Here is a 21,018-nt window from a genome sequence, read left to right as displayed (position 1 = left end):
GGGCAACAACCCAGCAGCAGGACCGCTACCTCCGCCTTTGTGCAAGGAGGAGCACTGCCAGAGCCCTGCAAAATGACCTCCAGCAGGCCACAAATGTGCATGTGTCAGCATATGGTCTCACAAGGGGTCTGAGGATCTCATCTCGGTACCTAATGGCAGTCAGGCTACCTCTGGCGAGCACATGGAGGGCTGTGCGGCCCCACAAAGAAATGCCACCCCACACCATGACTGACCCACCGCCAAACCGGTCATGCTGGAGGATGTTGCAGGCAGCAGAACGTTCTCCACGGCGTCTCCAGACTCTGTCACGTCTGTCACATGTGCTCATGTGCTCAGTGTGAACCTGCTTTCATCTGTGAAGAGCACAGGGCGCCAGTGGCGAATTTGCCAATCTTGGTGTTCTCTGGCAAATGCCAAACGTCCTGCACGGTGTTGGGCTGTAAGCACAACCCCCACCTGTGGACGTTGGGCCCTCATACCACCCTCATGGAGTCTGTTTCTGACCGTTTGAGCAGACACATTTGTGGCCTGCTGGAGGTCATTTTGCAGGGCTCTGGCAGTGCTCCTCCTTGCACAAAGGCGGAGGTAGCGGTCCTGCTGCTGGGTTGTTGCCCTCCTACGGCCTCCTCCACGTCTCCTGATGTACTGGCCTGTCTCCTGGTAGCGCCTCCATGCTCTGGACACTACGCTGACAGACACAGCAAACCTTCTTGCCACAGCTCGCATTGATGTGCCATCCTGGATGAGCTGCACTACCTGAGTCACTTGTGTGGGTTGTAGACTTCGTCTCATGCTACCACTAGAGTGAAAGCACCGCCAGCATTCAAAAGTGACCAAAACATCAGCCAGGAAGCATAGGAACTGAGAAGTGGTCTGTGGTCACCACCTGCAGAACCACTCTTTTATTGGGGGTGTCTTGCTAATTGCCTATAATTTCCACCTTTTGTCTATTCCATTTGCACAACAGCATGTGACATTTATTGTCAATCAGTGTTGCTTCCTAAGTGGACAGTTTGATTTCACAGAAGTGTGATTGACTTGGAGTTACATTGTGTTGTTTAAGTGTTCCCTTTATTTTTTTGAGCAGTGTATTATTTTTGTTTTCTTTCAATACCCGGTACAGTAGGTGGCGGCAATACACCTATAGGTGTATTCTGCCATAACACTTTAAAGAAGAAGAAGAAAAGAGCTGAGGGAAGCAGTGTAGTGGTAGATGAAGTGCAGAATATTACAAAACCGACCGCAACACGTCAATTCTCTGCGCGTGTCATCCACGGCAATGGCCACTATGGACAGCGATGATGATATGGAAGAAGTCGTTGAAGGTACGGAAAAGGCTGACAAACGCATATGCGTCGTTTTTTGTGTATTTGTTACATATTTTCCGGTAAACTCTCCGCATAATATACCGTGAACAAATTGATATTATGGTTTTTGACAGGGGTTGTGGGCCCGTCGCGCCCGGGACTTTATTTCCGATGGAAGCCCACTCTTCGGGCGAGCGAGGCAGCAGTAGCGACACAAAAATGGGCTGATGTGCTTTGACACTCTTGAGTTAAAATGCAGTTAGAAAAATGATTACATTGTATTGTAAACGATTTGCGTGCGCTCTGGACACGTAGGCTACGTCGATACGTGTGCCAAAATTGTAGACTTGACCTAAAGTGTGTCATATTAGGTGCTGTGCTAAATGCGTGACACTTTACTAACCGTAGGCCTACTTTATTTTACATCACACAATTGTTACTTTTAGAACATATTTTTGTTATTCACAGTCAACATGCTGACGCAGTATCATTGTTTTTAGGGAATATCAGGGGTAATTCGATATGCATAGGATCAGACGACCGCGTGCGTGCGAGTTCTTGTACATGTTGACAATTCCATATGTAGCTGCTGGCACCTGGTTACTTACATTTTGTTTAGGGTTGAGTTTAAACTAAAATAATTAAATACAGCAGACAACCATTCGTTTCGGCTGCAACACCCTCAGAACCAACTAGTCTTAAAGCTCCCACTCCATGGCCCAAATAGTAATTTATATCAGTTGATGTGGTCCTGATAGCTCGCATAAAAAGGGTTCGGGGGGCATAGGCTACTCATTCAGTTAAAATGATCACAAGAGCAGAGAAAGGCCAGTGCAGTTCGCAACCCACACATGATTTACTGCACGCACTATGTAATTGTTTGAAACCTGGACGTTTTACCAAATTAATAAGGCATGTCTTACCTTGCTTTATGGTAGCCTAGCCAAAATCTGACCATAGTAACGTTGAGGGAATTATTACTCATATGCCATTGAAACCAGCATTTCTCTTGTTTTACAAATCAACATTTCGTTCACCAGCCAGAGGCACAAACCTAGTCATATTATATGACTAGGATTGTGCCTTTGGTTGATGAAAGAAATGTTGCTTTGGAAACCAAGAGAAGCAAGGTATAGTATTACCAACCCTGAAGTGGTGCTGCCATGGCACACAAGTGGTCAGGTTGCCCGACTATTATCAGACTTTGATCTGGATCAGGACAGCAAGCACAGTGAAGGGTGCATTTATCATATGGACTCAGCTTTTCAAAAGCTATCTGATCATTTTCGCCTATTGGATAGGATTAAATGCATAGGAATAGAACAGGTGTCTCCATTTCAAGTCGATGAGTCGTCCATTCTATTAATTCGATGCATTTAATCCTAACTGATAACTTTTGAAAAACTGGGCCCAGATACAGTGAATTGGCAATAATGCAGACTCCTAAATGTGTGGTTCTTTTTCCGAGACGATTTGTTAGCAATGGAGGCTGTTGAACTCCAGTGTAAACTGTCTTGTGCCTCTGTACAATCCTGATGTGTGTGCGTATGCAGGCCCTCTGGATGAGGATGACCAGCCTCACGGGTTCTGTACAGTCACCTTCTCCTCCAGTGATCGCTTTGAAGGACATTTTACACATGGAGAAAAGAATGGGAAGGGCAAGTTCTTCTTTTTCGATGGCAGGTATGACAGAAAAGCATACACAGTCCATTCAAGTGTGACTGATCTCACTTGCTCGGTCAGGCTCTTATCAAGCTACGTTGCCTTGCCTTAATTAACCCTACCCTCTCCCTTCCTCCCCTCAACAGCACCTTGGAGGGGTTCTATGTGGACGATGCGTTACAGGGTCAGGGGGTATACTCGTACGAGGATGGAGGGGTCCTCCGTGGGACCTATATGGATGGGGACCTCAACGGCCCTGCACAGGAGTTTGACTCTGAGGGCCGGCTGATGTTTGAAGGCCAGTACAAAGACAACAGCCGCTGTGGGGAGTGTTGGATCTACTACCCTGTGAGTCATCATACTCACCTGTAACTTGTTGTTATGTTACACTACACAAGTTACATTGAGATGTCATAGGGAGGAGAACTTACCACTAAAGTTGGTTGCTTTTCCATATTCAATAATGAAGAATGAATTGATTGAACACTCAACTAATTGCTGTCTGTGTGTGTGTCCAGGACCGTGGCAGTGTATTTGGGCAGGTGAACGAGGATGGCGAGATGACCGGTAAAGCGGTGGCGTATGTTTACCCTGATGGCCAAACGGCTCTCTACGGGAGCTTCGTAGAAGGGGAGCTGATTGAGGCTCGACTCGCCGCCCGGGTTTCCATGGAGACCGACAGACCACACTTTGACGTTTCATCTGACAGTAAGTGACATGACACACAGCACAAGTAAACTGGTAATCAAATATAATGCTATATGGTTTCTAAAATTTCAGCATTTCCTGTTCTTTCTTAGGCCCTGTGTACTCCTATGATAAATCCACTTCCACCTGTATCGCTACCCACACTCTTCTTCCAGACCCCTATGAAAGCAAAAGGTAGGTACAGTGCATTCAGAAAGTATTTCGACCCCTTGACCTTTTCCACATTTTGTTGCGTTACAGCTTTATCTAAAATGTATTAAATAAATAAAAAGTCCTCAATCTACACAATACCCCACAATGACAAAGTGAAAACAGGTTGACATTTTTGCAAATCTATATAAATAAAACATACCTTATTTACATAGGTATTCAGACCCTTTGCTATGAGATTTGAAATTGAGCTCAGGTGCATCCTGTTTCCATTGATCATCCTTGATGTTTCTACAACTTGATTGGAGTCCACCTGTGGTAAATTCAATTAATTGGATATGATTTGGAAAGGCACACACCTGTCTATATAAGCTCCCACAGTTGACAGTGCATGTCAGCTCAAAAACCAAGCCATGCGGTCGAAGGAATTGTCCATAAAGCTCCGAGACCGGATCGTGTCGAGGCACAGATCTGGGGAAGGGAAGCAAAAAATGTCTGCAGCATTGAAGGTCCCCAAGAACACATTGGCCTCATCATTCTTAAATGAAAGAAGTTTGGAGCCACGAAGACTCTTCCTAGAGCTGTCCGCCTGGCCAAACTGCGCAATCGGGGGAGAAGAGCCTTGGTCAGGGAGGTGACCAAGAACCCGAAGGTCACTCTGACAGAGCTCCAGAGTTCCTCTTTGGAGATGGGAGAAGCTTCTAGAAGGACAACCATCTCTGCAGCACTCTACCAATCAGGCCTTTATGGTAGAGTGGCCAGACAGAAGCCACTCCTCAGTAAAAGGCACATGACAGCCCGCTTGGAGTTTGCCAAAAGGCACCTAAAGGACTCTCAGACCATGAGAAACAAGATTCTCTGGTCTGATGAAACCAAAATTGAAATCCTGGAGGAAACCTGGCACCATCCCTACGGTGAAGCGTAGCGGTGACAGCATCATGCTGTGGGGATGTTTTTCAATGCCAGGGACTGGGAGACTAGTCAGGCTCGAGGGAAAGATGAACAGAGAAAAGTACAGAGATCCTTGATAACCTGCTCAGGACCTCAGACTGGGCTGACGGTTCACCTTCCAACAGGATAACGATCTTAAGCAAAAAGCCAAGACAATGCAGGAGTGGCTTCAAGACAAGTCTCTGAATGTCCTTGAGGGGCCCAGCCAGAGCCTGGACTTTCTCTCATTCTTCTCTGGAGAGACCTGAAAATAGCTGTGCTGTGATGCTCCCCATACAACCTGACAGAGTTGAGAGGAACTGCGGAGAAGAATTGGAGAAACTCCCCAAATACAGGTGTGCCAAGCTTGTAGCATCATATCCAAGGAGACTCAAGGCTGTAAAAAATGCCAAAGGTGCTTCAACAAAGTACTGAGTAAAGGGTCTGAATACTTATGTAAATGTGATATTTATATTTTCCATTTTTAATACATTTGTTTTTGCATAGACATATCTTATGGGTTTACCTTCGGCTATCACATAAAAGGGAGAAGCTGATCTGAAGTCAGTTTTGCTGCTTCATTCCCTGTTGTGTCACAGGGTATTTGTGGCAGACTCACTGATCTCAGGAGCAGGAGAAGGCTTGTTTGCCAAGATGGATGTTGAGGCCAATGTTGTAATGGCCTTTTACAACGGAGTACGCATCACACACTCAGAGGTAAGAGGGAGACAGAGCTGTGTTTGTGTGTCAAATCAAATGTTACTTGTCACATGCTTTGTAAACAACAGGTGTAGACCAACAGTGAAATGCTTACTTACGGGCCCTTCCCAACAATGTAGAGGAGAGAAAAATAATAACGCAAGGAAATAATAGACAATGAGTAATGATAACTTGGCTATATACATGGGGTACCAGTACCAAGTCAATGTGCAGGGGTACAAGGTAATTGAGATAGAGATGTACATGTACAGTGGTTCCTCCTTTAAAAGTTGCGAGCGTACACTGTGGGACTTAGGTAATTTGTGCTTTAGTACGGTACTCTGCATCACCACTTCATTGCTCCAGACCAGCGCTAGGGGGAGTTAGAGCACTTATTATGCTTTTGGGTCATACGGTGTCTCTGACAATGAATGGGTGACGCAAACCTAAATAGAAACTGATAATTGTGCACGACTTCAGTATTACTTACTAAAACTGTTGTTCCACTAAGGTTTATATTCTTTTATTTTGTTAGAATTAGAATTATTTTGCTCTTACTCTAGGCCACTCTCGCCCGGTGACGTTGTATAGCGCCTGAGCGCTGGTTCAATACCCGTGCCGGCCTCGACTGGGAGACCCATGAGATGACTGTAGGTTTTTGGTTTCTCTCCCTCTAAAAACAGAAATAAATCATTCTAAATAACAAACTGGCTTTATTTACAAATTAGTAACAATGTCTCACCCCATGTCCAAGAATGGTCTTTCTCGCTCATTTTACGTTATTTGAAAATGAAATAATCTCAAATATTTAAGGGGCATTACACTAATAATGGCGCTGACTAGGGAAACGTTCCCGCTGTTCAGTTCTTAGTGCCAGTCTGCACGTTCAAACTAAAACAATGTAACTAATAATGGCATCTTTATGCTTTCATTAATAAAATAATGATAAAAATACTCTGGCATTTCGAAAATTTTATTTAGTTATGGATCCATAACGATTTACTATGAGAATAAATATCACTGAATTATAGAAATATCTTCATCCTCTATATGTAATTGTTGGCGGAGAGTCACATATTTTTAGATATACTGTAGACCTACCGTAGGCGACATGAGTCTCAGTGTTGAGTAATGTGCTGTTAAAAGTGGTGCAGGTCTTATTTATTTAAAGAGCATATTGATGTTAGAAGCAATAGCCTACAACAATTTTACTACCGTTTCGCACTGCTCTGAGACAAGCAATCAATGAGAATTATTTTCACTGAATCTCCGTTTGGGTGTTGGTTAGACAAGAATTAGAAAATTAGGGTGTAGAAATGTTATGCTCTTAGTGTAACATTTATTTAACTAGGCAAGTCAGTTAAGAACAAAATCTTATTTACAAGGACAGCCTACTCATTCCTCCCCGTCGGGGAATTGAACCCCGGTCTCAAACGCGTGTGCCCTACCCGCACGACACGGATTCTTTAGCTAAATAGCACAGTAAAGTTCTCCTGACCGTCACATTGTACAGCGCCATATTTTCCGTTCCATCCTAGAGGGTTTTTCTTGGAATAGAAACACCATAATATTAAGCAAGTACCAGTCAAACGTTTGGACACACCTACTCATTCCAGGGTTTTTCTTTATTTTTTACTATTTTCTACATTGTAGAATAATAGTGAAGACATCACAACTATGAAATAACATATGGCATCAGTTAAGAACAAATTCTTATTTACAAGGACAGCCTACTCCTTCCTCCCCATCGGGGAATTGAACGCCTGTCTCCCGTGTGTCCGCATTCTCTAGTACAGTCATTATTGAAGGCTATCAAATGCTTCTCAAAGATGCCTTCTGGTGGTCAAACTAGCACCAACTAGCATTAATGGTACCAGTGGTTCACACTTAAATAACGTGCCATAGAATTCTGCAGCAGCATGCAAGCTGCGCCGCAGCACGCTGCAACTTTTAAAGGAGGAACCACTGTAGGTAGGGGTAAAGTGACTAGGCAACAGAATAGAGAATAAACAATAGCAGCAGTATATGTGATGAGTCAAAATAGTTCATGCAAATATGGTCAATGCAGATTGTCTGGCTAGCTATTTGGTTAACTATTTACGTGTGTGTGTTCATGCAAAACCAGCTTAAGCTCTAGGCGATGTGTTATGTAAAGTTTTCACAAAGACAAGGTATGAGCAATAATCATTCACATGGCAAACCATATACTGTGTATATAGATGTCTGTGCTAAACATAACTCAATTTTCAAATTAAATACTTGTTGTTTTTTTTGTTGTTGTTTGTGGCGTTGCCAACGGTGCTTCCCAGGTAGACACTAGGGATTGGTCCCTGAACGGGAATACCATCTCCCTGGATGAGGACACGGTGATCGACGTTCCCCAGCCCTTCCACCAGATGGACAGATACTGTGCCTCGCTGGGACACAAGGCCAACCACTCCTTCACCCCAAACTGCAAATACGACCCGTGAGAATAATCCAAGCATAGCAGGAACAAATATGATCCAACTTGAGAGCAACATGATGTTCAGTAGGGTACAATGTTCTGAAGAGTAAAGATAGAAATGTAATGTATTCTAGGGTTGGACGGTATGCAGATCTTCATACCATTTCTGTACCACACCGGGGTATACGGTGTCACAGAAAGTGCACACAAGGTGTGCTATTAATGATAAAAAATAATAATAATTAAACGCACAACAATTTAGGCAACAGGGATCTTGAGATTGAATGTCTGCTGTAACCATGAAGCTTGATCTTTACAGCTAACCACTTAGCTAGTAAGGTAGCAAACCAAATTCATAGCTGGAGCCCTGTGCTGGATATAATTTATTTCTTAGATATAATTATAAGCAGAGGCGTGGGTGCCCCAAACCCGCAAAAAATAACACTTTTTTTTTTTTACAGTATTGAAAATCATACCGTTGGTATAAACGGTATATATTGTCTGAGCCTAATGTATTCTATCATGTTCTATTCCAGTATACGTTCCATTATTAAAAACGCGTCTGTCCATTTGGTTTCTCAGATTCGTCCACCCTCGTTTTGGACCCATCAAGTGCGTCCGCACCCTGCGGGCGGTGCAGAGGGTTGAGGAGCTGACTGTTGCCTATGGTTACGACCACGAGCCATCGGGGAAGAGCGGTCCGGAAGCACCAGACTGGTACAAACAGGAACTGCAGGCCTTCCAGCAAAGACAGGCTACCAACGGGCAGTAAAAAAAAAACGCACTACTACTCCACTCAATCTACCCAAACAACTACTACAATTAAGCATCTACTACTCCAGTCGTATAACTGCTACCCACCTCCCTGCCCTTTGCACAGGAGCAATAAGTCCCAAAATGTAAAAAATTTAATAAATTCAAAATACTGACCCAGTTGGGGGAACTTTCCGACCTGAACTAATGTTACCCTTACACCCAAACACCCTCTACCTTAACAGTGCTCTCAATGAAGCCCTGCTTCAACCTCCACCTACTCATTAATAACTGCCCTCCTCTAGACTGAACCCCTCTGCCTGAGCCCCCAGTCTTGCTACGGCTGCTCCTTGAGGACAAATGGCACAGACTCTTTCCAAACATTGAAGGATTGTTCCAGAGCTTGGCATCACAGGTGGAAGGTGTGATATGTCGCTTTGTACGGTATAGGAATGGGACACTGCTGTACGTGGGTGAGGATGTTATGGTGCTATGGAGATCAGCACAAACCCGGCCACACTTGCACTTAAACACAGGAACCTATAATTCACGTCAAGAGACCAATCAGATGTAATGTACAAGGTTTACTGCTGTATTTGCTGCTTTGTGAGTCTTGTTCTCCCCAGCCTGTCTTTTATACAACCTATGGACATGAACTGTGTGGCGTGTCCTTGATATTAGTTTGGTAATTGTGATGAAGTTAGACCCCTATTCCTTTTACTCTGCTGTGACAGGGTGTGTACTGGCTGTTTAAATCTTGTTCCTGTGTGAATCTGAATAGGTTTCAAGACATTGGCGTAGCCAAATAATTTCCCCAACATCACCTGAGTATAGTATAAATCGGGATCTAAATGGACTCTTGTGCCACTTACAGTAAGTTGACATGGTTGGCCTTCTAACCTTTTTTTGACATGCATTAAATACTAACCAATGATGTCTATAGTTCATTAGTTACATTTATTTATCAACACTTTTCTCACCTTTTGGTTTGTGTTATTGTCAACTCTGCACATGATTCAGACCAATAAGTGAGCTCAACTTTGGAGACTGCTTCTCTTTTGGATAAAAAGGTAAACTGTGATGGATATAGCAACGGTAAACTCGTAAGTAGCCCAGACTAAACACAAATAAAGACATGAACCACCACTGTGACTTGCAAAGACTTCTTTATTCTAACGTGCTAGTTTTAACAAAGAGTATGTGTAAATGATTCATGTATTGATTAATCTCTATTGGCAATAGTTAAGTAGTATTCAAAACCAGATTTGTGCTAGCTCATGAAACGCAACCTCCTACTTACCAGAATGACGGCAGAGAAGGGGTTAAATATTTGCATTCTATTTATTTGCTGTGCACCTGCGCGTGGGCGGGTTAATGGTTAACGCGCTGAAGTTCACCTGTCGCGCGTGAGTCAACAGAAACCAACACAACAGCCCGGAAGAAAGTCAATGAGCGGGCAGGTTGAAAGGACATTTGACCTATTTAACAAAAGTATAATAAATTCTAAACATGTTGCAGTGAGAGAACGTATTGTGGAAGTCGGACTGGGTGTTTTTCTGTGAACTCGATAGGACAAAGGACTTTGGAAGCGCCAAAGTGAAAGTGCGTCGTGAGATGGACCGCTACCGGTATTTCATCTTTAACCAGCGCAGTGTCGTCGTTCTGGGCATTCTGCAGGTAGCATGTGCGGCGCTGTGCTTGGTGTGCGGATTCATTGATGCGTTTTTTCGGAAAAACACCACACTCAGTGAAACTAGGGCACCTGTGTGGGCGGGTTTGGTGAGTATGAGTGTACTTTCATCTAAACAGATTTAATGATTCATCAAAATATAGAGGATGACACTTGACTATACTGATTTTGTGGTGACACATTGGACTGTGCCTGTTTGTCGTCATTCATAATGACTTCCTCCTATAGATTATGGCCTGCCCAGGTGCGCTGGCGCTCTTTGCTTCCCAAAGGAAAAGCCCAGTATTGGTAAGTGTGATAAAGGTAGCCTTGGCTTGATGCTACGTTCCTCCTATTGCATTTTAATTAAAGCACACCAAACATGACTGTTAATTTTGTCTGACTGAATGCCACAAAGGTGACAAATAATGTTAAATCCTCTAATAGCGTGGTTTGACCCTGTTCAGGTGAATGTAATGATCGCTGTCTCAGTGTGCTCCTGTGTTTCCGTGGTGATGGTGTCAGGTTACGCCTGCCTAACTTTGACCTATGGCGAGAATGACAACGAGGTGTTCCACCATCACACCAACCTTGAAGTGGTAATACCCGACCCTACCACAAACGATCAACACAACGATCTCTTTCACACACAGCCCCTAGTCTGGTCTGTGTGTCAGTTAGTTTCTGTCACAAAGGATTTAGTCTGGTATATCCAACCTGGTCTCACAGCATTTTGTATAATTCTGTATGTAAATCTGAGGCAATCTATTTTAGCCAAACTCAACGGCAGAAAGAAACAAAGATTTGACCGCAGGTCAACTGTAAATATCACAGATAGGAGCTTAGTTATCAGAATCTTTGTTAATATGGCTTGTTCAAAAAATAAATAATTGAAAACAGTATTTTCAAAGACGAGTGGACGGAACAGTATTTATTTATTTTCCACGCAACTAGCACAAAACCAATGTGCCTGATATGCAGTGAGTCCGTAGCTCTTGTGAAAAGTGCCAATGTTAAGCGCCATTATGACACCAGGCATAGTAAATTCTATCAGACGTATCCCCTGAACACAGAGGTGAGAACAAAACAAGATTAACCGACTCAAATCCCAATATGAGAGGTCCACCAAAGTCCTTGTCAATTTCCTGACAGCACAACAATGTGCAATAGTGTTCACTGAGGATAGCTTGAGTTTTGGGAAAACACAAAAAACAATTTCAGATGCTGAGATGGTAAAAGAATGCATGTGTGAAGTGGCTGACACCATGCTTGAAGGTAAACGAAAAGATGAGCTCAGGGAAAAGATCAACCATATCCCACTGCCAGATTCCACAGCAATGAGGAGAACTGGAATATTAGCTGAAGATTTAACTTCACAAATTGATGAGGCCATTCAGAATGCACCATGCATTTCATTAGCTGTGGATGAATCAACAGATAACACTGATAATACCCAGCTTCTGGTGTTTGTCAGATTTTATAACGAAACAAAGAAGGAATTCTGTGAGAAGCTGTTGGGCTTAACAAACCTAGAAGCACACACACACACACACACACACACAGGGAGAGGATATCCATGAGGCTATCAAAGGGATGCCAGTGTGAAATGGCTAGCTAGTTAGCGGGGTGCGTGCTAATAGCGTTTCAATCGGTGACGTCACTCGCTCTGAGACCTTTAAGTATTTGTTTCCCTTGCTCTGCAAGGGCCGCGGCTTTTGTGGAGCGATGGGTAACGGTGCTTCGAGGGTGACTGTTGTCGATGTGTGCAGAGGGTCCCTGGTTCGAGGAGAGGGACGGAAGCAATACTGTTACATTTAGAAGTTAGGTTAAAGGGTTAGAGGAAGGGTTAGCTAACATGCTAGGTAGTTGCAAAGTAACAAAGTAGTAAGTAGTTGAAAAGTTGCTGAAGTTGGATTGCTAGACGTTCGCGTTGTACATTTGCCTTAAGTAACCATCTAAAAATCAAGAATGTCAGATTTACGTACAGAATAATACGAAATGCTCTGAGACCAGGTTGGTATATCTGACACTTCCTCCCTGATAGCCTGGGGATGAGGTTACAAAGGATTTGACTAAAGCAGAAAGTACTCTCTCTAAATCCTAAGGAGGTACCTAAATACCCGTCTTACACCCCAAACACATCTTGGATGGTTCATCAATAATAATGTGTGTTTCTCTGACTGCTCTACAGAGGTTTATGCTGAGCCGGATGGTGAAAGGAGCCAATGCCACCATACTGTTGGTCTGTATCGTCAGCCTGGTCCTCTCCTCTCTCATCGCCTTTGTAGGCTGTCGCAGTCTGCCCCTCTGTGGCTGCTACGATGGCCTCACTGGCCTGGTAAGAACATGTAGTAGTGCTAAACTACACTAAACCATTTCACAGCACTAGATAATCATACCTGCTAATCATATACAGTTAGTTGTCTGCCTAATCCTCCCATGTTTTCAGACTGTGTATGTGTGTGTTTCAGGAGATACTGGTCCCTCAGAATGACCCCAGCCCACAGACCGAGCTTGTGTGTACATGGCAAGGTAAGTTATCTAGGTGAGTGAGGAAGAGGGAAAGCTAGGTGGTCGAGCTCTGGCCAGTCTTAGGCTGAGTTTGCTACTGTATGTTGAGACACTTGTTTGGTATTGACGGTAGTGATACAGTTGCTCTCTCCCCCAGCAGGTGGCGAAGACAGTGTGTTAAACTCTCCAGTGAACTTCAGCGACAGATGTCCTGAGGAAGAGGAGGAACCCTCCAAACTCCCCCCCTACAGTAGACTCACCTGAGAGAAATCCTCTAGGCCAGTGGTTACCTAACCTAACCTTGTGAAAGGGGACTTCAAGGTTATGATGAAAACCAGCAGACCCAGCTATAGAGGATTGTTATGTTGTAGTGAGTAGCTAGCTATATTATTGTCCACTAGCATTTCACCAAACAGAGAACCAAGAGGCAGAATAACAGATGCAATATACCAAACATTTCAACCTGCCATTTCCAAATAGACTTTTCTTTTTTACCACTTATTACCCATCTACTTGTATGGGTAAATCCCAGTGTAATATACACATACTTAGTGTAAATATGCCTTTTTTAATGAATTTGCCAAAGTATCAGCTTGGAAGTGCCTTGTGGTATCCCGTGACTGTTGAAATGTACATAGTCCTTCTGTGAGGCTGCTCACGTTTGGATTGTTGCCCTGTTTTATAGGTGATTTTATATGCCATGTTATATTCAACTAAATAAATATTCTGTAATGTTTTATTTGATCGTTCTTTTACCACCCCGTACCACAGACATGTTTTCATGAAATAACAATGCCTTGAAATGTACAGAATGCTTTATTGTAAGGCTACACAACATTTGTAATGTAATCCATAAATCATTACAAAGCTTCACTCCCTTTTTTTGTTCCCAAAAGTTCAGACCTGATGTGTTCAGTCTCTCGATGCAATAAATGGCGCCTTTCTCAAACATACTTATCGGGGCACTTGAAAAGAGCTATCACGCAGTACACATACCTCTGTATCAAAAAGCCCAAATAAAATGAACTTAAATGTATGAACTGCAGCGAGCACCAACACATTACAAAATAACACTAAAGACCATATGAAAGTAAAACAAGAGTGCAAGGCAATTGATAAAGCCTACCATTTTCTGTGTCTAGTGTTGTTGACAAATCTAAGCGCAACAGGTCAGTGAATATTAATCTTGTAGTTAATTTCTAACTGTATCCTGAGAAAAGGCCATCTATCTTAGCCCACAGTACTTTAGAGCAGCTGATTAATGTGATGTGGCATCTGTGTTCTACTGGCTACAGTCATTTTATGACAAGACTTAATGGTAATCTGACATACAGTACATAAACACAGTCACAAGTCTTCATTAGAGGGTCATTTCACTGGTGGGTTTTCATTGCAACTGTCCCATGTTCAAACAAGCAGAGGGGTGTATTACAAAGCAGGATCAAGGAGTTAGCTAGCTAACTTGCCTAGATATCCTGAAATAATATGTTAGAAAGATAATCTTGAAATGTGCCTGGTCTAAATGACTCAAACAAAACTATCTTAGTTTAGCTTAATTAACAAAAAGCAAATTGAAAAAAAAAAAAATCAAAGTTAGCTGGCTAATTCATTGATCCTGATTCGTAATATACCCCTCAGGTGCGTTAGCTAAGCTTAATAGGCAATAACACAGGTACTGTTCTTTATACTCTTTTTGACACATTTTACAGACTTGTAAAGATAAAGATGCATTGATAGCAGTCATCCAATTGTGCACTCCGTCATCCATTTAGTATGATGTAACATCCTGCAAAAAAAATGTATCTACACATTTTGGGGGGTTCCAATTCGTACGATATGTTACAAATCCAATTCGTACAATATGATACAAATTTGTTGTGCTTAAGATCCCGGACTGCATCTTTAACCAAAGCACATTATGAAGAGGTAATAATGACAAGTTTTGCCCCACATCAACAATGATCTCATCAGGAAGAGTGGTAAGTGCAGCATCACGTTGTGTTTCACTCACAGTACTTTACTGCACATTTCTCTGATGTTATGCCACACATCTTTCTCACAGTCACACACGTAAAGCTGAAATTCACACACTTGCGATGGACCACAGGACCGGCTGTGATCCAAACACACACAAAGCAATGATGACGATAGTAAAGGCATTTGGGATGACAACACACTAGGGTAGAGTGGATTGGATACGTGTGTGGTTACTTAGAAATGTATTTTTTGTATTTTGTAATAGTTGTTTTATAGATGTGACATATGTAAGACATGCTGCATAATATAACTTTGCTTAGGAAACCATTTTATAGTTGTCTGCTTTATGCAGGGGCACAATTATAAACCCTATGGATGGGAATTTTGGTACAGAAACGCCTGAGTGATGTGCACTGATATGGCCTGCTGTAAACTATGAGAGGTATGTGTGCATTATTCCTACATGTAAATCGAGTATGTTGTACATCAATCAGGCAAACTCACAGTATTCTAGCTCAAACACAGTTCAGTGGAACCAGTCAACAAGATTAATTTCAAACAAGTTCCCTTTAGATCTTTTTCTTTCCCATATCACTGAGATGTTTACGTTATATGATAATAGTCCTTCCTTTATCTCCCCCTAACCTCCCTCTCTTGCTTCCCCCAATGCTTTCTCTCACCCCTCCTCTCTCAGCAGCTGCAGGTCCAGCTCACCTTCTCCTCGCCCTCGTCCCTCCCCCTTATCAGGGTTACTGTGTCCCCCCCTAACACCCCCCTGGGCAGCTGGCTAAGTATCAGAGGCTTCTGGGACTTCAGCTTGTGGGCCACCGTCATGAAGATGGCCTCCACATGATCGCTGCTCCCCCGGATACTGTCACCGCTACCGTCGCTGCTGGGGTTCTTGGCGGACGTCTCGAACAGGGGCATAGAGTGGGCGTCGGCAAACTGCTGGGCCAAGTCCGTGCCCACCTGGACAGAGTTCTGCAGGTCACACTTGTTCCCCACCAGGATCCTCGGGACCTCCTGGCCCAGGGCGTGCTGCTTACACTCCTCGATCCAGGTCGGGAGGCTGCGGAAGCTGGCGGCGCTGGTCACGTCGTACACAAACACCACAGCGTGCACGTTGCGGTAGTAGTGCTGTACCATGCTCTTACGAAAACGCTCCTGGCCCGCCGTGTCCCATAGCTGGACCTGGAGAGGTAAAGAGAGAGAGAGGGAGGAGAAAGAGTAAAAAATATAATGACACTTAACAGCTTCTTGGATGTATTGAAAGTCCTCAAAAACTGAAACACAGTAGCTAAACCTAATGTCCAATGTGAAGGTGCTAGAGGATTAACTCAACTGTAATATGTGTATGATTCTACAGAGAGCAGTCGGTGCATCAGACAGATAGCTAGTTCTCTCTGCTGCCACTGCCCTTGAGATCAAAGATATAGACGTATGAAATTGATGCCACAACAACCCCCCCCCCCCCCCCCATCCCCCATGTGTATGAGGTAGCCTGCCTGCGTTCATGCCCATGGTGTTAAATATTGTGCGGTTTTAGAATAATCCAAACAAAAATGTTGCATGTTTTATGTCAACTAACAATTCACCTTGATTGTCTCTCCGTCAATCTCGATAAGTTTCTCCCGAAAGTCCACCCCGATCGTGGCCTCGGTTTTCTCCGGAAACTTGCCCGCACAGAATCGGTAGGTGAGGCAGGTCTTGCCCACCCCGGAGTCCCCAATCACTATGATCTTGAAAATCCGTGTCCGTGGGGGCGGAAGATGAGACGAGACAGTCAGCGAACTGGTGAATTCCATCGACGACTCCACACTTGCCATATTGATTAGTTATTAATTATCGAGGGTATACTAGCTAGCTAGCTAGCTGCCTAGCTAACCAACAGAGCTGTTGTGGCTTGCAAAACTGCCCCTCCAAATGCTAGCTGGATGGGCTGTTAAAATTAGACAAGGAATCTCGGCCAATACAAATGCAACTGGACATTCGTGACAAATCTGTGAGCTCCAAATATAAATGTATGACCATGCATTAGTTTTGTACTGACAATTTCACGTTGCTAGCTAACGCAATCTTCTAACTCCCTCCCTGCCCTATGTTAGATATAGAGTCTCGTACAATGTTGACAGAAAACAAGACTCTCGCGAGAGGGAACCAAGAAAGTGAAAGCCTTTCTTCATTGGATCAGATTCGACACAATGGGCGTTGCTTACAACACCAGCCCGCCTCCCACCTCCCTACCAAGCCCAGTCAAACACTGAGAATAAATAAATTAACTACAGTACTAAATATTTATACAATTAGCATGAAATAATAATAGTTATTCAGATGTTTACAAATGAATAAAAGTGTGAAATCCTGTTAATGTTTCAGAAAGTGTCTTTAAACCTCAATTTCAAACAAACAGTGTGTCTGGCCAAACAGTGGTCAGTGCTCCTTACCAAAGTCAGCTCCTGTAGTGAAAAAGGCATCAACATGTCCATGAGTACTCATTCTCTCCTATTAGTTTGAATTTGTTTAATAAATGACAACATTATCTTTATTATTATGACTGGTGAAAGTTAACTAATTTCCACTCTGTCCTTGTTTTTATTGATGTTGAGTTGCAGCGACTTTTGATATATGTAAACTTGTGTTTGTAACATTATTATCTACAGACAGACAGTAACCAACTAGACATATTCAAGTACAGAGTACAGTACTTCATATACACACTATCATATCCCAGTTGAGTGATTTCTTTGCATAGACCCATGAGTTGAGGCATGTTATTACACAAGTAATAACTCTATAGCCGACAGGCCCCTATAAGCATGGTGCTGGTGCCCCCCAAGGTTGAAGGCTGAGTATCTCCCTACAGGAACTGGTCTCAAGATTTTATGAAGAGGTCAACAAGGCAGGATACAAAGCACTAATACATATTCCAAAGTAATATTTGTATTCGCTAGGCCCACTTGTCGACCAACTAAGTGACCACAAAAAATATACAGTATGTCAACCTATTCTGACACGGTGTCTTTCTGTCATGTCTTCAGAAAGTATTCATCCCCTTTGACTTATTCCACATGTTGTTGTGTTACAGCCTGAATTCAACATGTAATAAATAAAACCATTTCTCACCCATCTACACACAATACCCCATAATGACAACGTGAAAACATGTTTTTAGAAATGTTTGCAAATGAATTAAAATTTAAATACAGAAATATCTCATTAACATAAGTATAAGCAACTGCAGTGTAGATTTGGCCTTGTGTTTTAGGTTATTGTCCTGCTGAAAGGTGAATTCATCTTCGAGTGTCTAGTGGAAAGCAGACTGAACCAGGCTTTCCTCTAGGATTTTGCCTTTGCTTTGCTCCATTACGTTTAATGTTTTTTTGTGTGTGTCATCTACCAATAGGTGCCCTTCTTTGCTAGGCATTGGAAAACCTCCCTGGTCTTCGTGGTTGAATTTGTGTTTGAAATTCACTGCTCGACTGAGGGACCTTACAGATAATTGTATGTGTGGGGTACAGAAATGAGGTAGTCATTCAAAAATCATGTTAATTAAACACTATTATTGCACACAGAGTGAGTCAATGCAACGTATAATGTGACTTGTTAAGCACATTTTTACTCCTAACCTTATTTAGCCTTGCCATAACAAAGGGGTTGAATACTTATTGACTCAAAAATATGTCAACTTTGACATTATGGGGTTTTGTGTGTAGGTCAATGACAAAATATCTCAATTTAATCCATTTTAAATTCAAGCTCTAACAAAACAAAATGTGTAAAAAGTCAAGGGGTGTAATTACTTTCTGAAGGCACTGTATGAGATCATGGATCACTCGCTGGACTCAACTGTGGGATCTGGGATTACTCAGCCTCCTTTGTCAACAAGTTCGGTAAGTAACTTTGATCACTCAGTCAGATCAAACACACTGAGTGTACAAAATATTAGGAACACCTTCCTAATATTGAGTTGCACACCCTTTTGCCCTCTGAACAGCCTCAATTCTTCAGGGCATGGACTCTACAAGGTGTCGAAAGCGTTCCACAGGGATGCTGGCCCATGTTGACTCCAATTCTTCCCACAGTTGTGTAAAATTGGCTGGATGTCCTTTGGGTGGTCGACCATTCTTGATACACACAGGAAACTGTTGAGCGTGAAAACCCCAGCAGTGTTGCAGTTCTTGACACACTAAAACCGGTGCCCCTGGCACCTTCTACCATACCACTTTCAAAGGCACTTAAATCTTTTGTCTTTCCCATTCACCCTCTGAATGGCACATATACATGTCTCAAGGCTTAAAAATCCTTCTTTAACCTGTCTCCTCCCCTTCATCTACCCTGATTGAAGTGGATTTAACAAGTGCCATGAATAAGGGATCATAGCTTTCACCTGGATGCAACTGGTCAGTTTATGTCATGGAAAGAGCAGGTGTTCCTAATGTTTTGTACACTCAGTGTACACTATATATACAAAAGTATGTGGACACCACTTAAAATGAGTGGATTCGGCTATTTCAGTCACAGCCGTTGCTGACAGGTGCATAAAATCAAGCACACAGCCATGCAATCTCCATAGACAAACAGTATAATGGCCTTACTGAAGAGCTCAGTGACTTTCAACATGGCACCGTCATAGGATGCCATCTTTCCAACAAGTCACTTTGTCAAATTTCTGCCCTGGTCAACTGTAAGTGATGTTCTTGTGAAGTGGGAAAATCGTCTGTCCTCGGTTGCAACACTCCCTACTGAACACTACCTGCCCAAATGCATAGTGACAACTGTAACGTTTGGTGGAGGATAAATAATGGTCTGGGGCTGTTTTTCATGGTTCAGGCTAGGCCCTTTAGTTCCAGTGAAGGGAAATCTTAACTACTGCATACAATGACATTCTAGACCATTCTGTGCATCCTACTTTGTGGCAACAGTTTGGGGAAAACCCTTTCCTGTTTCAGTATGACAATGCCCCAGTGCACAAAGCGAGGTCCACACATAATTGGTTTCTCGAGATTGGTGTGGAAGAACTTGACTGGCCTCCACAGAGCCCTGACCTCAACCCTATCGAACACCTTTGGAATGAATTGAAACGCCAACTGTGAGCCAGGCCTAATCGTCCAACATCAGTGCCCGACCTCACTAATGCTCTTGAATGGAAGCAAGTCCACGCAGCAATGTTCCAACATCTAGTGGAAAGCCTTCCCAGAAGAGTGGAGGCTGTTGTAACAGCAAAGGGGGGACCAACTCCATATTAATGCCCATGTTTTTGGAATTAGATCTTTGACGAGCAGGTGTCCACATACTTTTTGTCATGTAGTGTATTTTCCATGGAAACTAAGGGACTACAAAATGTATCTATTCTGGCAATGTTAGAGCAGACAACTTTCAGATTTCAATCTTTCAACCAAAAGTGTTGTTTTTTTAGATTGTGACCATTCTGTTCCAAACTGCTCAGTTTAGCCTTCTTATTATAAAACTGAATGCACCAATTGTTTTAACATGGGTAATCTCTTTGGGTATATCGTGCTCCATCACTAAACTACTAGTTTACAAAAAGCCGTATGATTCTCTCCTGGGTGACCGCAGTAAGTACGTCAACACGGAGAAGCTATTCCAGCCCTGCTGCTGCCTCAGGACAAGGACCCCAATAGAGAAGCATTGGTAAACATCACCAGGCAAGGACCTATTCTACACAGTCATTTCAGACTGAAGTTACTGGAGATCAAAGCTGGTGTTGATGGCTTCATGGCTTGATAGAGCCCATGCAGAAAGTAAGTCCTTGATGTTGGACTTATTGAGCTGTTGTGCACAAGCTATACCTTTCAAGGAACTGTTGTCCTTCTCACTTGTCAGTCTCACTCTATCACTCCCCAGTCTCTACCTATCTGTATCCCCACTCTTTCTCTCCCACTTCCTCCTCAGCTCTTCCAGCTGCATACTCAGGGTGACAACCAGATGCACCTGCTTAGAGATGACCTCCTGGTTACCCCTGATGAGCTGCTCTGTATTTCAGCGGTTAGTTACTCAATAACACTGTGCTACTGTATATTTGTACTACACAATGCTATACATTTCTCTGGAACACAATTCCACATCTCACGTACTGTACTGCTCAAAACATTCTTCTGGGTGGAGTAACCCTGACCGGCTTGAAGTATATCGCTGTAGGAATCCTGTTCATAGTTGCTTGGCTCACAGGTGAGAATTCAAGGTAT

The 21,018-nt window shown here is 43.1% G+C and overlaps 3 protein-coding genes across 4 annotated transcripts; 2 read left to right on the top strand and 1 right to left on the bottom strand.

Moving 5' to 3' along the window:
- Positions 1-1,190: 1,190 nt before the first annotated feature.
- On the top strand, positions 1,191-9,801 carry setd7 (SET domain containing 7, histone lysine methyltransferase). Its single transcript, XM_038993828.1, has 8 exons — positions 1,191-1,325; positions 2,861-2,990; positions 3,116-3,317; positions 3,488-3,677; positions 3,770-3,851; positions 5,357-5,474; positions 7,766-7,923; positions 8,485-9,801. The coding sequence occupies exons 1-8, from the start codon at positions 1,214-1,216 to the stop codon at positions 8,672-8,674; spliced, it is 1,182 nt and encodes a 393-aa protein (XP_038849756.1). The 5' UTR covers positions 1,191-1,213; the 3' UTR covers positions 8,675-9,801.
- Positions 9,802-10,028: 227 nt separating this feature from the next.
- Positions 10,029-13,574, top strand: zgc:113425 (uncharacterized protein LOC541425 homolog). Of its 2 annotated transcripts, none has more exons than XM_038993827.1 (6): positions 10,029-10,434; positions 10,574-10,633; positions 10,792-10,923; positions 12,516-12,662; positions 12,796-12,856; positions 12,996-13,574. In XM_038993827.1, the coding sequence occupies exons 1-6, from the start codon at positions 10,270-10,272 to the stop codon at positions 13,097-13,099; spliced, it is 669 nt and encodes a 222-aa protein (XP_038849755.1). In that variant the 5' UTR covers positions 10,029-10,269; the 3' UTR covers positions 13,100-13,574. The 2 variants fall into 2 exon arrangements, with proteins under 2 accessions (XP_038849755.1, XP_038849754.1); XM_038993826.1 differs by having other exon boundaries at positions 12,993-13,574.
- Positions 13,575-13,632: 58 nt separating this feature from the next.
- On the bottom strand, positions 13,633-16,918 carry LOC120048111 (ras-related protein Rab-33B-like). The gene is made up of 2 exons (XM_038993825.1): positions 16,408-16,918; positions 13,633-16,003 (listed from the first exon to the last, which is right to left on the bottom strand). Exons 1-2 carry the CDS (start codon positions 16,636-16,638, stop codon positions 15,503-15,505), a joined length of 732 nt encoding a protein of 243 aa, XP_038849753.1. The 5' UTR covers positions 16,639-16,918; the 3' UTR covers positions 13,633-15,502.
- Between the last annotated feature and the right edge of the window lie 4,100 nt (positions 16,919-21,018).

This window comes from Salvelinus namaycush, chromosome 5 (genome assembly GCF_016432855.1).
Source record: "Salvelinus namaycush isolate Seneca chromosome 5, SaNama_1.0, whole genome shotgun sequence".
NCBI lineage: Eukaryota > Metazoa > Chordata > Actinopteri > Salmoniformes > Salmonidae > Salvelinus > Salvelinus namaycush.
This window is presented reverse-complemented; position numbering and strand designations above follow the sequence as displayed.

Excerpts from the sequence above, each read along its gene's own strand:
- setd7 (XM_038993828.1), top strand. The coding sequence starts at position 1,214 with ATGAAGTGCAGAATATTACAAAACCGACCGCAACACGTCAATTCTCTG. Across the intron at positions 2,991-3,115 it reads TTCTTCTTTTTCGATGGCAG|CACCTTGGAGGGGTTCTATG; the intron begins GTATGACAGAAA and ends TCCCCTCAACAG. Across the intron at positions 3,318-3,487 it reads AGTGTTGGATCTACTACCCT|GACCGTGGCAGTGTATTTGG; the intron begins GTGAGTCATCAT and ends GTGTGTGTCCAG.
- zgc:113425 (XM_038993826.1), top strand. The coding sequence starts at position 10,270 with ATGGACCGCTACCGGTATTTCATCTTTAACCAGCGCAGTGTCGTCGTT. Across the intron at positions 10,435-10,573 it reads CACCTGTGTGGGCGGGTTTG|ATTATGGCCTGCCCAGGTGC; the intron begins GTGAGTATGAGT and ends TTCCTCCTATAG. Across the intron at positions 10,634-10,791 it reads AAAGGAAAAGCCCAGTATTG|GTGAATGTAATGATCGCTGT; the intron begins GTAAGTGTGATA and ends GACCCTGTTCAG.
- LOC120048111 (XM_038993825.1), bottom strand. The coding sequence starts at position 16,638 with ATGGCAAGTGTGGAGTCGTCGATGGAATTCACCAGTTCGCTGACTGTC. Across the intron at positions 16,004-16,407 it reads TTGACGGAGAGACAATCAAG|GTCCAGCTATGGGACACGGC; the intron begins GTGAATTGTTAG and ends TTACCTCTCCAG.